The sequence below is a fragment of the Camelus bactrianus genome, chromosome 17, assembly GCF_048773025.1.
Source record: "Camelus bactrianus isolate YW-2024 breed Bactrian camel chromosome 17, ASM4877302v1, whole genome shotgun sequence".
NCBI lineage: Eukaryota > Metazoa > Chordata > Mammalia > Artiodactyla > Camelidae > Camelus > Camelus bactrianus.
Genome location: NC_133555.1, coordinates 34,020,480 through 34,036,338, shown reverse-complemented (window position 1 = coordinate 34,036,338; position 15,859 = coordinate 34,020,480). Strand labels below are relative to the sequence as shown.

Genomic DNA, 15,859 nt, shown 5'->3' with positions numbered 1-15,859 from the left:
GCCAGGAAGGAAGGCATTGGCTTGGCACCCCAGGAACCCTATGGTCAGAGAACAGTGAAGCTAGAGACTGGCAAGCAAGAAGAAAGCTCGTTTAATGTTGTTTTTAGGAGTCAGTGGAGTCCAGTAATGACCCCCAGGGGCGAAAGTCAGCCCAGGATAAGGCAAGTCAAGGAGGAGGCCCAGCCTGCCCTACAACAGCCCTGGGGCTCAGAACAGGAGGTGAGCCTGGCAGCATTGGCTACTGGGCAGCAGGTTGGACCAACTAAGAACGTGGAAGAGTGAGTCCATGCCCCCTCAGCCATCCCCAAGTTTACACACAGGCACGGCAGCCCTACTGGGCCAACCCTCTGTGAGTCAAAAGTTATTCCTGCCCAGGGAAAGTGAACTAGAGGAGGTAGCCAGCACTGCCCAAGGTAATAACCCTTTGCAGTATGAACAACCGTGGTGAGGTAGGTTGGGCAGGCTTTATCCTCCGGCTAAAGGTGAGCCTCTCCTTCACAGCCAGCACCTAGCAGAGTGGGAGGGAGAGGTGCCAGAACTGATGCTTCCCCAGCAGGCAAGAGTGGGGTCAATGGGAATGTGGGCTCCATTACTGAGAAATGGGGTCTTGAGGTTGCAGCGGCACTGGATGAGATGGGACAGGTGGTGTATCCCACCTCAACCGGAATCAGCCGCCACCTACCTATAGTGTGTTCTCCCTCAGCTTCCTGACTAACCCCTTGTACAGTGCCCTCCAGAGCAAGGCTCCTAGAGGGGAGAGCCCTGCCCCATCATCCTTACTTAAGGGTGTAGTAGTTTGTGGGCACAAAGGGCGTCTTGCTGACCACAGCCACCTGCTGCTTCCGCCGCACCTCTACCAGCAGTGGGGTACCTGGCCGACTATATTCATAGGGCACATAACCCATCGCCACATTCTTCTTCAGGCAGGGCGAGGGGCAGCCACTGGTCACAGTACCTGTCCGGGCAGAGGCCATCTGTCAATGCCACCTTGCCAGTCCAGTACCCCCACCCTCCTGGGGAAGAGACAAGGACTCTCCAACTTCCCTGGTCCACCTACCAATCACGGTGCCCTCCGTGCTCAGGATGGCGTTGTGCATCCGCACAGGAGCCCCCTCACACGTTAACCCCACACGCCTCCGCTGCACCTTGCCCTTCAGCTGGGGAACAATGACTGAGGCTCCTGGGAAGTCCATGGCAGCTCGGCGGCGCTTCCCTGGAACATGACACAAGACTTAAGCCACAGTCACAGGACTCCTGACCACAGGAGGTCCTAGCAACAAGGACCCCAAGTGACATCTATCCAGCATCAAGGCCCCTTCAGTTGGGGACCAAGGTCCAGGCCCCCTTCCCCCAGGCCCCATTCCTCCTCTGAAATGAGTCATTCAGCTGCCCACCTCCTGCCCGCTAGTCTCAGAGGCCATGCTGCCCACCTCAGCCTGAGGGTCCTCAGCATTCAGTGGGCAAAGCCACTGTGATGCCTTCAGAGGATGAAGGTTCAGGGAGGCTGTGTCACTTGCTCCAGGCTATACAACCTTGGAAGAAGTCATGAGCTGGCTGGTCCCATGAAGGGCCACTCCAGCCTTCAGGATCCCCTGCCTGAGTGCTAGCCCAGCTCACCCAGTGTCCAGCTGAGGCTGCCTTCCACAGGTGTGGTGTGTTCATCAATGTCATTCCCATACAGGCAGAGGCCTGCCTCCAGGCGCAGGCTGTCCCGGGCTGCCAGCCCGGCCAGCTTCACCTCTGGGTTTTCCAACAGAGCTGTTGCCAGGCGGACTGCCTCCACTGCCGGCACGGAGATCTACAAGAGACACCAGAGAGCAGGTGGGCAGCGAGTCCCAGAGCCCTGTGCCCTGCACTACCCTGTGCCCACTTCTTGACATACCTCCACACCATCCTCTCCTGTGTAGCCACAGCGGGTCACACGGCAGCCAGACACTCCAAACACCTCCATCACAGCACTGGTCATGAAGGGCAGTTTCCTCAGGTCATCTGCCACACCAGCCTGGAGCACCTGTGCTGCAGTAGGGCCTGGACCCAGGGAGTCAGAAACCAAGTGTCTGGGTCCCAGTGCCCTGCAAAGCTGGATCACAGCCCTTAGGAACTAGAACAAGGCCTCAGCAAGCCCTATTCTGTAGGTGAGTGAAGATGGTCTTGTCCACAGCCCATGGAGCCTTGTAGACGCAGGTAGAGGGAAGGCATGGTACCAAACTTAGAATTATTGTGCACAAATAGCACACCATCCTTACCTTCCTCCTGGCATGGCCTCTGTGCTAAGCAATAGAGGAAACCTGGAAGGCAAAAGTCAACTCCAAACCCAGCCTGTCCTGCTTACCTTGCAGGGCTAGCAGAGCATTATCCATCACCTCCAGGCCTACATCACTGCCCATGTTATGAAGCTTTCTAACCCCATCCTGAAAGGAAAGATAGGAATAGCACATTAGCTCTAGGACCACTTACTGAGCACCTACCGTAGTTCGGGTGCTGCAGAGCTGGGCCGAGTAGACTGGTTCCTATATTACGCCCGGGTCTGCCAGCTCTAACATCAGGGTCCAGCCCTCCACCTTCACCAGGGGATGCTCAGTTAGGGGCCAGGGTCAACTTCACCTCCCCACCTCCCCACCTCCCTCACCTAGCACGCTCCAGGGAGGGCCTGCTCAGGCCTGCTGTTCTTTCAAAGAGCCATTTTCTGAGCCCCTTGTCCATTCCAGGTCTGTCCTGGACAACAAGGATGCTGTGGTGAACAAGGAAGACAGGGTACTTAGCACACAGAGGGGCTGTACCTGCATGAGGGCCAGGTCCTTCTCCCAGCAGCCAGCATTAGACACCACATATAGGTGTCCTTCAGAAGTGTTGGTCACAATCAAGTCATCTAAGATGCCTCCAGCCTCATTGGTAAACAGCGACAGTGTCCCCTAGCATCAAAGCAGAGCACCTTTGCCTCCAGATCCAAGAGGTCAAGATTGAGTGTGAGTCAGACACGTCTCTGGGCCCACTCAGCCACCACAAACTCATGAACCCGCATGCACAGGGCTGGGGGTGTAGGTTGCAAGGAGCAAGCCTGGGTCATCCCAGACCCCTGCCGAACCCCAGGTTTTTTTTCATTTTGTTTGGTTTTTTTCTTTTTCAAATGGAGGTACTGAGAATTTAACCAAGTACCTCGTGCATGCTTAGCATGCACTCCACCAATTGAGCTATACACCAACCCATCCAAGTCCAGGTTTTTGATCCTCATATAGTGAAAAATTTTTATCTCTTCCTCACCTTGGGGGACCTACTTGATCTGGTGGAGCCTCTGCACCCCTCCCTACTCAGTACTGAGCACCTCATCTCACACTTAATCTATAATTTTTCCCACCCAGACCTAGGGCATCCGTCTAGCATCAAGACCTCTTCACTCAGGTTCCCCCAGGACCCCGGCCCCAAACCTCAGGACAGAAGCTTTGAAGTTTATCTTAAGGATCCCATGTGTTCCACGGCAATGTCCCAAAATACTGTGAGGCTGGCCTCAGAGGTTAAGAGGTCATATGAATCACCTGAGATCTTGTTAAAATGTAGGTTCTGATTCAACAGGTCTGGAGTGGGGCCTGAAAGTGTATTCCTAACAAGCTTCACATGGTGATAAGGCTGCTGGTTTAGGGACTATACTTTGAATCATAAGGGGTTGGCACCATGGAAGGTCACAGAATAGGACATGAACCTGGGTTTCTGGCCTCCCAGCTTGATGTGATGGGGATGGGATAGGACTCTCCCTGCAGACAGCTGGGTGTCTAGACATGACTCAGGGACTCCTCCCTCAAGAATGCAACCCCTGAGACACTGTGCCCCCAAGCCCGAAGCAGGGACTCAGACTGGTTTGCTGGCTCATGACTGCTCACTCACTGAGCAGAAATAAAAGAGGGGCCCACCTGGTCTGGCTTTAGCTCAGCAATATCACCAACCACTAGACTCTCCATCAGCTTCACCCGGTCACGGCCAAATATCTTGGTCTGGGAAAGAGATCAAAAGCCTCAGGCCACTGCAATAGCTAAATCTAGACAGCCACAGAGCAAGGAGGCATCCTTCCTGCCACCCACAGCACAGTTCAATGCAGCCAAAGTGCCTGACTACTGGTCCTTTGGTTCTGCAGGTGGCAGAAACGCCACTTTGACTCCCTTACATTGGCCAATACAGAGGGGTATACTTGTGGTTTTAGGGAACTTGAAAAGGCCCAGCACCTTCCTGAAATACCCCCTTTCCAAACCAATACCCAGGACAGTGGATGAGAATGAGTGGCAGCCCTGGAAAACCCAAGACATTGAGTTACATCACTCAGTGGGGGCAGGTTGGAGAGATTAAACAGGAGGTGATCAGAAGACCGTCTGAGTTAATTTACTGGGGGCCACATTCCACTAACCCCCTAAGACCTCCATCTCTTCTAAGAGGGCTGCCCTTGGACTCCAGCTCCCAGCAAAGAAAGTCGAGGGCTGCACCACTGTGGATGAGGAGGAAGCCCTGGTCTCGCAGTCAGCACACTCCCTGGCTCACCTGCATCATGTGGGACACGTCAAAGAGTGAGCAGTGCCGGCGTGTGTGCAGGTGTGAGTCAATGTGGCTGTCCCGGTACTGCACTGGCAGGCTCCAGCCCGCGAATGCCACCATCTTCCCGCCATGTGCCAGGTGGAAGTCATAGAGTGGTGTCCTGCGGAGCACGTCCTGCGGGCGGCCGGGCTCAGTGCCACCAAGGCCCCAGACCCCAGCCCTCTCCCTCCCCCACCCTCCACACACCAGCACCCTCCATCCCACCTGTGCACAACTGAGCGGACGGCCCAGGGCCAAGGGGGGCGCCTGCAGACGCAAGCCCAAACGGGACACCATGCTCACAGTCCGCTGCATCATTGCCCGCAACTGGTGCAGTCGGCACACAGAGGCCACCACTCTGCCAGGCACGCTGGGAGATGTAGTCCAGGCCCTGCTTGAAGAGGTCTCTCCCCCGCCAGGGGGGATCAGAAGAGGGAGTGGGCAGCCCCAAGGGCAGGCGGGGCTTTAGAGAACAGAATGCCTGAACTCCCATAGGCGGGGAAATAGCCCCAGGCGCTTCCCTCTGACCAGCCCCAACTGGACAGTTGGAGCCAGTTAAGCCGCTCAGGAACAGAGCTGGGGGCTAGACCTCCCTGGCTGACTGCCCTGCCTCCAAAGGGCCAAAGTTCTGCAAATGGCTGAAAGGCCTGAATCACCAGTTTAGGACAACAGGAGTGTAAGGTCACACGGGGGAGGGGAAGGGGTGGAGAGGGCACAGGAGGGTGGAGCCAGCCACAGGAGCACCAAAGTAACCTAGCCTCATGTGAGGGTCTCCAGCTGTCTTGCTGGGCAAACATAGGCGGCCAGCACAGTGATGGATTCCACAAGTATTTATTGATCTTGCTGCACACTAGGTCCTGTGCTGGGTGCTGGGGACACAGCTGTGCAGGAAGCATGGTCCCTCCCAGGGACCTCCCCTGTCACACACATACACACTGAGGGCTGCTACTCCCTGAGCATAGGACTGTGATCATTACCCTCTTATCCAAAGCTGACCAGGGCTAAGCAAGTGACCCTGAGGGCAGATACCACCTGCATAAACTCTGATGGGTGAGAGCAGAAGGTGGCCATCAAAAGGTGGCTTACCTCCCCCGACAAAGCTGTTGAGCTACACAGACATTCAGTTTTCCAGGTCCAACCCATGTTGCAGTACTGCCTCATAACAGCCCCCAGGGGAAAAACTAGAGAGAAGCAGGATTTTCTCATAAGAAAGAGTAGCCTGTCTTATTCAGCTGCTGGCCTGGGATTGTAGAAAACCTCAGCCTCTTAAAGACACCAGTGAGAACCCTCACTTGGACCCACCCCCTACCGAGCTTGATCACTACGAGCACGGCTCTTAGAAGGGGCAACTGGGAGAGGGACAAGGATGTGCTTTGGGCTGTGTCAGTGGCAGACAGGTGGCAGGACTTATTTTCAGGCCCCGGCCTTGCCAGTGGCACCCACCCAGACTCGATGGGCAGACCCATTTGAACACACAGCCGGAAGCCAACTGAGGGACCAAGGGACTTGGGCTGCCCATCTTCCCAGTTTTGTGTGGCTCCCTAGGCAAGCAGCAGAGTTTAGACAGGAAATTTCTTTTTGTGAGTGTAACACAAAGGGAAAGAAGGCCAGTAGGGAGTGCAGAAGGAGGAAACGGGACTCCTGTTTCTCCCTCAGGCTTCCAAACTACCAGAGTGCCAAGCTACAGCAGTCTTCCAGGGCTAGACAGAGCAGGTCTTAGTAGGTTACCTCAGCCCACTGCACTCAGGGTGAGGAAGCAAGCAGAAGATAGGAATGTGCATGTTGGCAGGAGGGACAAAAGCTGCAAGGGGATTCTTAGCAATAGAATTGGAGTGTTTTTAGGGAAGGAAGAGGAGTTTCAGGTTGCAGTCAGGTAAGGACAGAGTGCGCCCCCTCCAGGAGCTCATGCTGAAGCAACATACTGAGCCCCCAAGAATCATGAATCTGTGAACACGGCCCAGACGGAATGGGCATGCAGGCAACACTCGGAATGTACAGGGAAAGCACTTCGGCCTCTGATGGCCCAAACCGGGCCTGGGTGGGCACGGAAGGCCATCGTCTTGACTAAGAGTCACGGCTCAAGTGTAGGAGAGCAAGTTCAGGTCATAACAGCCATCCACCTGCAACACAAAAGACCATCAGATCTGACCTGCTCAGGCCAATGGGAGTCAAGAAAAGGGAAGCGATCACTCACATCAAAGCGGCCGATCCTCGTGGAGGTGTGACTGGCCCGGATCATCTCTGTCAGCGCCCACATCTGCTGTACCTCGGAGGATACCCTGCTGGGTTCTGGGAGACCCTGCTCCAGAAGGAGGAGGTCAGTGGCCATGGGTCTCTCCCCAGCAGTGCCCTTAGACTCCAGAGAGGTCAAGCTGGGCTATGGGGTTCTTCAGCTGAGACCAGTAACATCCCCAGATGACTTGTGAAACATGAGGATGGGGCCTGCTGTGGAGTAGGCAGCCCAGCCCCTGACAGAGAGTCCTCAAATCCCGGAAGGAAGGTGGCACAGAGTGAACCAAGGGCCCTGGGTCCAGCCCCAGATTCTTGCTGAAGGGGGTTCCCCAGGGACTATTCACACATGGTTCTCACCCAGGGTGAGGGCTTACCTCAAGAAGGGGAGCAGGCTGCTCACAAGGCACTGGGTGGGAGAGCCACTTGGGGAAGGTCATGGAAGGACTCTGCAAAGCAAAGGCATACTGCCCTGAGGCAGGCAGAGTGGGAGAGCCCTGGAACCAGATTCCAAGGTCCTAAGAGCAGAGAGAGGGCCCCTGAGCCTCAGACACTGGGAAAATCCTGTTCAGGGGTCCACAGAGACTCTAAGGGGCAGACAGACTACTTAAGCTCTTCTGCTATGCAGAAGGAAGCCCCATAAGACAAGGAACAGAAGTGTCTCCCGGCACCTGAAGGTTCCAGCTCTGAAAGAGGCAGGCAGCCCCAAAGGTCAGGGGATATGGGGACATGGCCTCACCCCTCATCATGAGCTTCCAGCATTCCCACTTCACTAACTTCCATGAAGGCCTCCTTCTGAGTCTCCCCATCCTTACCCATCCACTCCCACCCCCATCTGCACCCTGAGGCCTCCCAGCCATAGCTAGGAGACTCCTGGAGAAAGGGCCAGCCACCAGCTTTGAGCTAGTCACTTACCTTTGGTCCCTGCTGGTAGATCTGCAGCTCCTCCACCGTGAAAGACAGCCAAAGTGGCGACGGCTGTCGCAGGATCAGGCGCAGCTCCAGTACTCTGGCCATGTCACACAGCATCTGATACACATACACACACACACACACACACACAAGGACCAGCGAGGCCCCAGCTCACTGCCCAGGAGCCAACCAGCAATGAGCCAAGGTGCTTCCTCCTCAGGCCTTTGAGAAGGAAAGAACAGTAGTTCTTCCAAGGCACTTGCCAAAGAACTGGCCCCTACCCCTTCCCTCCTAGGATCCTGGCTCAATCCCCAGACCCCTTGTGAGCCCTCATCTGGGCTGCCCTGGCCATGCTGAGTCCCAGCTGACCTGCTGCTTGAACAGCGATACATACTCCTGGGCTCCCTCCTCACTGTGTGGGTCAGGCATCAGGCAGTAGTCTCGTAGGCAGGTCACCCATTTGGCCGGAGTGTGTGTTGAGGTGTGCTGGCGAACACGGATGGTCAGAAAGGCTGTGTAGTAATTCTTAAAAGTGATCTCCTGCAACTAAAACACACACAACATCAGACCCAGGCCCAGGGCCTGAAGGATACAAAGGAACCATTTCCTCCTCCACTTAGGAATGTATTCCTACTAATCTAACAATTTCAACAAGAATCCACTGAAACCCAGAGAAATTTTGCTTTCTTAGAAGAATGCACAGTCTAAGTGAGCATGTCATACAAAAAAAACATGACCTCAGATCTGGCCTCATGTCCAAGATGCAGCCAGAGATCAGAGCCCTAACTCTAGAGGAGGCAGAAAATGTACAGATGAGGCCTGACAGAGGAGTCCACCACGTAGACCAAGAAGGGTGGAGAATGTAAAAAGTAGCATATCCAAAGGAGCACCAAGGGGTGACAAAACCCAGCACACCCCTGGAACAGAGCATGGTTCAGCCTAGCTACAGCAGTTGTCATCACTGGATACTCATCAGAATTACCCAAGGAGGTTTTGTTTTTGTTTTTGTTTGTTTTTTTTAATATAGGTGTACAGGCTCCACCCCAGACCTACTAAATCAGGATTTCCAGGGTTGGGTCCTTGAGTGAAGTCTACCAGCTTAAAGAACAGCTCAGTGGAGAAACACACACTACAGGACAAAGTGCATGGGGCCAAAAGGCAAGTGGGACAGAGAGTGAATGCTAGGCTATTAGAAAGTGGACTTTATCTGCTGTATTGAGGTCCCGCAGTGTGTCCAGTCACTCAGCCAGCAGATGGGGAAGGGCAACCAAAGACTGGAAACTGGAGCCCCTGGGAAGATCCTGATGAGGGATGAGTTGAACCTGACCTCCAGCAGAGACTGTAGGAATGGGTAGGAGGCAGGTTTTGGGGTAGCTCATTGTCTAATGATACCTAGCCAGTGGCCAGGGACAAAATGACCTCTCATCTCTATTTGGTTCACAACTGTATTTCCAGCACCTAGCCTACTATCCTGGCACTTCCGTGCCAGCGCTGTTCTGGATATGGTAAAGAGATGTGAAAGAGAACAGAAAAGGAAGCTGCATTCTAGTAAGTATGTGTTAACTGAGGTAAAAAGTAAATGGCTAACTGACTCGCAAGGGCGTGGACACTGCAGAGGCTTTCTGTAAAAATATTTAATGCTTGGGACACGCCCGAGTTCCCAGATAAGCCCCACCCAGGAGCACCGGTCGCGCCCACGGGGCTTGCTCACCTCGAAGGGCGCGACGCTGGGGAAGGTGACATCGATGACCAGCACGCCAGGCCGGCCTTGGGAGGTCCGCACGTCGCCCACCTGCAGGGCCACAGTGCCTTTCACATGGCAAGGCACTGACACGCGGGACATGGTGCTCGCGGCGGCGACCAAACACAACCGCCGCTCCTGGCCTGAGACCAATGGTCCTTCCTGGCATCCCCAGCCGAACCCTAAGAACTACAACTCCCGAGAAGACTCGCGCTCGGCCAGCCCAGCCAATCACCGATTCTCGGGGCGGGCGGGGACTCGGAAGTGCCTGCGGAAGTGCCCCTTCAGCCAATCACCACGCGAGCTTTAGAGCTACGGCCGGCCGTGCCCAGAAACCGCCGAGCATTCTGCATACAAGGCTTGCCGAGCCATGTTAGTTTTACGAATCGCGCTTAGTTACTGTTTCTATGCAGGGTGGACGTCAGTTAAAGCACGTAAAACCGTGAGCACAAATGAGCATAGTGCCTGGACGACATTAATTGCAAAAATAAATGTTAACCCTTTTTTTTTTTTAACGGGCAAAAGATTTAAAGAGAATTCGCAAGAGTAGGTGAATAGCCAATGTGCCCATGAAAAGATGCTTAATATGATTATTCATCAGAGAAATACATATTAGGACCCCTACACAGCCACTGAACAGGCTAAAATTAAAGACTAACAAAAGTGTGGATCCCTCATCTATTGATAATTTCTTGCCACTTTGAAAAGCATTTTGGCCTTTTGTGTGTGTGTGTGTGTTCATTATTTAAGAACTAAAATTATAACTATAACTACAGTATGATCCAGTCATTGCACTCCTAAGTATTTACCCAGGAGAAATGAAAGCATATGTCATAATAGCCAAAAACTGGAAATAATCCGCACGTCCAACAGATGAACAGATGAACAGATGAGCTAACTATAGTATATCCACACAAAGGAATACTACTCAACAATAAAAAGAAGTGAACAAATCCCAGGAGTCTATCAACAGATGAATGGGTAAACAAAACCCAACTCTCTTTTGGTTACTATTTGAATGGGATGTATTTTTCCACCCCTACTTTCAACCTCTTTGTGTTCTTTTATCTAAAGTGAGTCTTCCCTAACTGCAGTGCTGGGCCTAAAGGAGATAACATTTATGAATGGAGATCGACTATACTTGGTCCACCAGTTTCTGTATATGAAAGTGGTGTTTTTTCTGAATATCACATTTTCATCCAATTATCCATTTAAGCCACTAAAGGTTACTTTCTGTACCAGAGTCTATCACTGCAACATCAACAGTCAGGGAGTCATCTGCCTGGACATCATTAAAGACAACTGGAGCCCTGCTTTGACTATTTCAAAGGTTTTGCTGTCAATTTGTTCTCTTTTGACAAACTGCAATCCTGCGGATCCTGTGGTTGGAAGCATAGCCACTCAGTATTTGACCAACAGAGCAGAACATGACAGGATAGCCAGACAGTGGACCAAGAGATGCACAACATAATTAACATAATTTGTACACAGTCTGACGGAGCAGAGGCATCTTCTCACTGTACTGCAAATCTTTATAGCCTTTACAATATGGACTTCTATGTATATGTTATACTGTTTCTACTCTCTGCTTTTATCCTTTGGAGACTGGGAGACTCCCCCAAAAGGTAAATGCTATCAAGAGTAGAATTTTGTAGCTGTAGATTTGTTATGTTTAAAATGCCTACTTGCAAGCCTTGCTTCTTTGGGATATCAAAATGTATTTTGTGATGTACTAAGGATACTGGTCTTGAATCTGCCAGACACTATAGTGCATTTTAGTGTTATATTTCATTATCTGTATGAAGTTATCTGTATGAAGTTATAAAAGTAGCTATAGATGACTAGGAATTATGTCATTTGTATTAAACCCAGATCTATTTCTGAGTATGTCATTCATGCTGTTGTGAAAAATGTTTTACCTTTTACCTTTGTCAGTTCATACTGAGAGGATTTCCTTTTACCCTTTGTAGCTCAGAGAGCACCTGATGTTATCATCTCAAACACAATAAACATGCTCATGAAGGCATTAAAAAAAAAAGTGAGTCTCTTTTAGATAGCATATAGATCTTTTTTAATCCAATCTGCCAATCTGTCTTTAATAGGAAGGTTTAGTCATTTATATTTGATGTGATTACTGATAAAGAAGGATTTACTTGTGACCTTTAGTTATTTGTTTTCTGTATATTTTATGGGGTTTTTGTTGTTGTTATTCCTAAATTCCTCCATATGATGTTATAATTCTAAGATATAAATAGATAGATAGATAGATAGATAGATAGATAGATAGATAGATAGATAGACAGATAATCTGAATCACCATAATACACTTTTCTCATATGTATTTTGTCTTCATCCACAGTTTCTGGTTCACAACTCCCCAAACCCTTGGGATTTCCTGAGGGATAATAACAATGGGATAATATTTGGTCTCTTGTCCTTAATTCCTGAATAGCTTCCAGGAAAGTGACTTTTGGATCCCACCCAAGGGTGGGAGCTGGTTGTCAGGAGAAGTTTTAGTCCCACTCCCCAGACCTCCAGGGAGGAACTATGGGCTGGAGGTTGAGTCAATCGCCAATGGCCAGTGCTTTAATTAATCATGCTTATGTAATTAAGCCTCCATAAAACCCCCAAAGCACAGAGTTCAGAGAACTTCTGAGTTGGTGAACACGTGGAGATTTGGGGAGAATGGAATGCTTAGAGAGAGCATGGAAGCTCCAGTGCCCCTTCCCCATGCCTTGCCCTGTGTATCTCTTCATCTGGCTGTTGACTGGAATCCTTTAATAATCCTCTTGTAATAAACCAGTGACCAAGTGAGTAAAATGTTTCTCTGGAGTTCCGTGAGCTGTCCTAAACTGAGAAGTGGTCATGACAACCTCTGATATATAGCCAGTGGGTCAGAAGTACAGGTGACAACCTGGACTTGTGATTGGCATCCTAAATCAGAGGGGGTTATTGGAATCTCATTTGTAACCAATTGGTTAGAAGTACAGGTAACAACCTGGACCTGTGTCTGACCAGTGTCTGAAGTAGAGGGCAGTCTTGTGGGACTGAGCCCTTGCCATTTGGGATCTGACTCCATCTCTGCATAGACCTGAGTTGAATTCTCAGATACCCCATGGGGAAGCCTCCACACACACAATGGAACTGGGTTCAGGGACCCTTATTTACTCCATTTCTGCCTTAAAAAAATTTTAGTTGATCTGTTATACAATATCACTTTGATTCCTTTCTTTCCTTTTTTGTGTATTTTTGAACTATTTCCTTAGTGGCTTACTTGGGGATTACAATTGACATCTTTAATTTTTAACAAGCTACTTTGAATGGTACCAACCTAGTTTCAATAGTTGACAAGCACTCTGCTTCTATACATCTCTGTTCCTCCCCCTTCATATTGTAATTATATTTTCATACATTTTATGTCTACTAACATAGGCTTATAATCATTGTTTTATGCATTTGCCTTTTTAAAAGATTTTTAAAATTTAAAAATTTTTCTTTGTTTATTTTTTAAATTAATCTTTTTGGGGGTTGTTAATTAGGTTTATTCATCTATTTATTTAATAGAGGTACTGGGGTTTGAACCCAGGACTTCATGTATGTTAGGCATGCACTCTACCAATGACCTATATACCCTCCCTCCTAAAGCTTTTTTAATTGGAGTGTAGTTGATGTACAATATTATTTAAGTTACAGATGTACAATATAGTGATTCACAATTTTTAAAGGTTATACTCCATTTATAGTCATTATAAAATATTGACTATATTCCCCGTGTTGTACAACATATCCTTGTAGTTTATTTTATACATAGTAGTTTGTACCTCTTAATCCCCTTCTTCTATATTACCCCTCCCCTCTTCCCTCTCCCCACTGGTAACCACTAGTTTGTTCTCTTTATCTTTGAGTTCTTCTTTTCTGTTATGTCCACCAGTTTGTTGTGGTTTTTAGATTTCCCATATAAGTGGTATCATATGATATCTGTCTTTCTCTGATTTATTTCACTTAACATAATTCCCTCCAAGTCCATCCATGTTGCTGCAAATGGCAAGGTTTCATTATTTTTTTTAAAATTATTCCATTGTATAAATATACCACACTCATCTATTTATGGACACTTAGGTTGCTTCCATAACTTGGCAATTGTAAATAATGCTGCTATGAACATTGGGGTGCAGGTATCTTTTCAAATTAGTGTTTTGAGGTTTTTTGGATATATACTCAGGTGCGGAATGGCTGGGTCATATGACATTTCTATTTTTAGTTTTCTTGAGAAATTTCCATACTATTTTCCACAGTGGCTGTACCAATTTACATTCCTACCAACAGTATACAAATGTTCCCTTTTCTTCATATCCTCACCAACATTTGTTGTTTGTGTAGTTTTTGACGATAGGCATTCTGACATGTGTGAGTTATGTCTCATTGTGGTTTTGATTTGCATTTCCTGATGATCAGCGATGTTGAGCATCTTTTCATTTGCCTGTTGGCCATCCGCATTTCCTCTTTGGAAAAATATCCATTCAGTTCTTCTGCCCATTTTTCAATCCAGTTGTTTGGGGGTTTTTCTGATTTTGAGTTGTATAAGCTGTTTATATATATGTGTTGGATATTAACCCCATTATCGATCATATCATTTGCAAATATTTTCTCCCATTCAGTAGGTTATCTTTTCACTTTGTCAGTGGCTTCCTTTGCTGTGCAAAAGTTTTGAAGCTTAATTAGGTCCCATTTGTTTATTTTTGCTTTTATTTCCTTCGCTTTAGGAGACGGATCCAAAAAAAATACTACTACAATTTATGTCAGAGTGTTCTGTGTTTTCCTCTAGTTTTATGGTACCCAGTCTTACATTTAGATCTTTAATCCATTTTGAGTTTATTTTTGTATATGGTATTGAAATATGTTCTAAGTTCATTCTTTTACACGTAGCTGTCCAGTTTTCCAAGCACCACTTGTTGAAGAGAGTGTCTTTTCTCCATTGTATTTTTTTGGCTCCTTTGTCATGGATTAATTGACCATAAGTGTGTGAATTTATTTCTGGGTTCTCTATTCTGTTCCAATGTACTATGCAGCTGTTTTTGTGCCAGTACCATACTGTTTTGATTACAGTAGCTTTGTAGTATAGGCTGAAGTCAGGGAGTGTGATTCCTCCAGCTCTGTTCTTTCTCAAGATTGTTTTGGTTATTCATGGTCTTTTGTGTTTCCATACAAATTCTAAAATTATTTTTTCCAGTTCTGTGAAAAATATGCATTTGCCTTTTAAATCATGTAGAAAAAAGAGAAACTACATACCAAACCAAGAGTATCATGGTCTTGGCTTTTATATTTACCTATTAAGTTGCCTTTATTAGTGTTCTTTATTTTAAGTTATGGCTTCAAGTTACCGTCTAAAATAAATAGACCTAATTACCTCCCTCCCCCCACCCCAAAAAAAGGAATTTAAAAAAAGTTACTATCTAGTGTCCCTTCGTTTTAACCTAAAAAACTCTGTTTAGCATTTTTTGCTATATTGTTGTTATTGCTGTTTATTTAAAATAAGCAAATAGTTTAAATTTTCTTTGGTTTTAATTTCTAATATTATAAACATCTATAGATATAACTCACATAAAATCACTCAAGTCCTTAGTCATTTTAATAGTGTATGTAGTTCTAAAAAGACACAAGTGAACTTATTTACAAAACAGAAACAGACTTACAGACACAGAAAACAAACATTGTTACTGGGGCAAAGAGGGTGGGAAGGAATAAATTGGGAGTTTGAGATTTGCAGATACTAACTACTATATATAAAATAGATAAACAACAAGGTCCTACTGTACAGCATAGGGAACTATATTCAATATCTTTAAGTAACTTATAATGAAAAAGAATATATATATATATATGACTGGAACATTGTGCTGTACATCAGAAATTGACACATTGTAAACTGATCATACTTCAATTTAAAAAAAAAAAGTATACATGGTTCTTAGAGTAAAAACTTTGGGAAAAAAAATCATACTTCAATCAAAAAAAAATCCTGCTATTCTAGGATTTATTTCTGGGAGTTAATTTGCTAGATCATGGCTATGAGAGAATGCACATCCTTAAATTTAATCAGCAACATCAAACTTCTTCCTAAAATGGTCATACAGCAATAAGCAATAATCCTTTTAAGCTGTTTCTCTCGCCCTCTTCTCCTGACTCATCTCTGACACTCCTCACTCCCCAGCTCCGGCCACACTGGCCTCCACGTTGTCCCAGGTTCACAGATTTATGTCAGTTAGCCCTAATATCTCCTCACCTGACATAGTATTGCACATTTGTTTACATGTTGTCTGATCATCCTGTAGAACAGAAATATAATGCAAGCCACAAATGTGAGCCCCATGTGTAATTTTTAAATTCCTAGTACTTACGTCAAAAAAGTCAAAGAAACAG

At 47.6% G+C, this 15,859-nt stretch overlaps 2 protein-coding genes and 1 pseudogene across 2 annotated transcripts; 1 reads left to right on the top strand and 2 right to left on the bottom strand.

Annotated features, from left to right (window-relative positions):
• Positions 1 to 68: 68 nt before the first annotated feature.
• AMT (aminomethyltransferase) lies at positions 69 to 5,224 on the bottom strand. Its single transcript, XM_010969181.3, has 9 exons — positions 4,783 to 5,224; positions 4,525 to 4,692; positions 3,906 to 3,986; positions 2,781 to 2,912; positions 2,333 to 2,411; positions 1,883 to 2,028; positions 1,618 to 1,798; positions 1,058 to 1,213; positions 69 to 955 (listed from the first exon to the last, which is right to left on the bottom strand). Exons 1-9 carry the CDS (start codon positions 4,873 to 4,875, stop codon positions 777 to 779), a joined length of 1,215 nt encoding a protein of 404 aa, XP_010967483.1. The 5' UTR covers positions 4,876 to 5,224; the 3' UTR covers positions 69 to 776.
• A 148-nt stretch (positions 5,225 to 5,372) lies between these two features.
• On the bottom strand, positions 5,373 to 9,645 carry NICN1 (nicolin 1, tubulin polyglutamylase complex subunit). The gene is made up of 6 exons (XM_010969182.3): positions 9,410 to 9,645; positions 8,068 to 8,244; positions 7,702 to 7,815; positions 7,164 to 7,235; positions 6,752 to 6,856; positions 5,373 to 6,677 (listed from the first exon to the last, which is right to left on the bottom strand). Exons 1-6 carry the CDS (start codon positions 9,539 to 9,541, stop codon positions 6,636 to 6,638), a joined length of 642 nt encoding a protein of 213 aa, XP_010967484.1. The 5' UTR covers positions 9,542 to 9,645; the 3' UTR covers positions 5,373 to 6,635.
• Positions 9,540 to 11,440, top strand: LOC105080257 (ubiquitin-conjugating enzyme E2 E1 pseudogene; annotated as a pseudogene).
• The last annotated feature ends 4,419 nt before the right edge of the window (positions 11,441 to 15,859 follow it).

What these genes read in the sequence shown, in the direction of transcription:
- AMT (XM_010969181.3), bottom strand. Translation starts at nt 4,875, where the DNA reads ATGATGCAGCGGACTGTGAGCATGGTGTCCCGTTTGGGCTTGCGTCTG. An exon ending in AGGACCTGGCCCTCATGCAG is followed by an intron (nt 2,412 to 2,780) that starts GTACAGCCCCTC and finishes CTTTCCTTTCAG; the next exon opens with GATGGGGTTAGAAAGCTTCA. An exon ending in CACGGAGGGCACCGTGATTG is followed by an intron (nt 956 to 1,057) that starts GTAGGTGGACCA and finishes CTGCCCGGACAG; the next exon opens with GTACTGTGACCAGTGGCTGC.
- NICN1 (XM_010969182.3), bottom strand. Translation starts at nt 9,541, where the DNA reads ATGTCCCGCGTGTCAGTGCCTTGCCATGTGAAAGGCACTGTGGCCCTG. An exon ending in CCAGCGTCGCGCCCTTCGAG is followed by an intron (nt 8,245 to 9,409) that starts GTGAGCAAGCCC and finishes TGTGTGTTTTAG; the next exon opens with TTGCAGGAGATCACTTTTAA. An exon ending in CGAGGATCGGCCGCTTTGAT is followed by an intron (nt 6,678 to 6,751) that starts GTGAGTGATCGC and finishes TTTGTGTTGCAG; the next exon opens with GTGGATGGCTGTTATGACCT.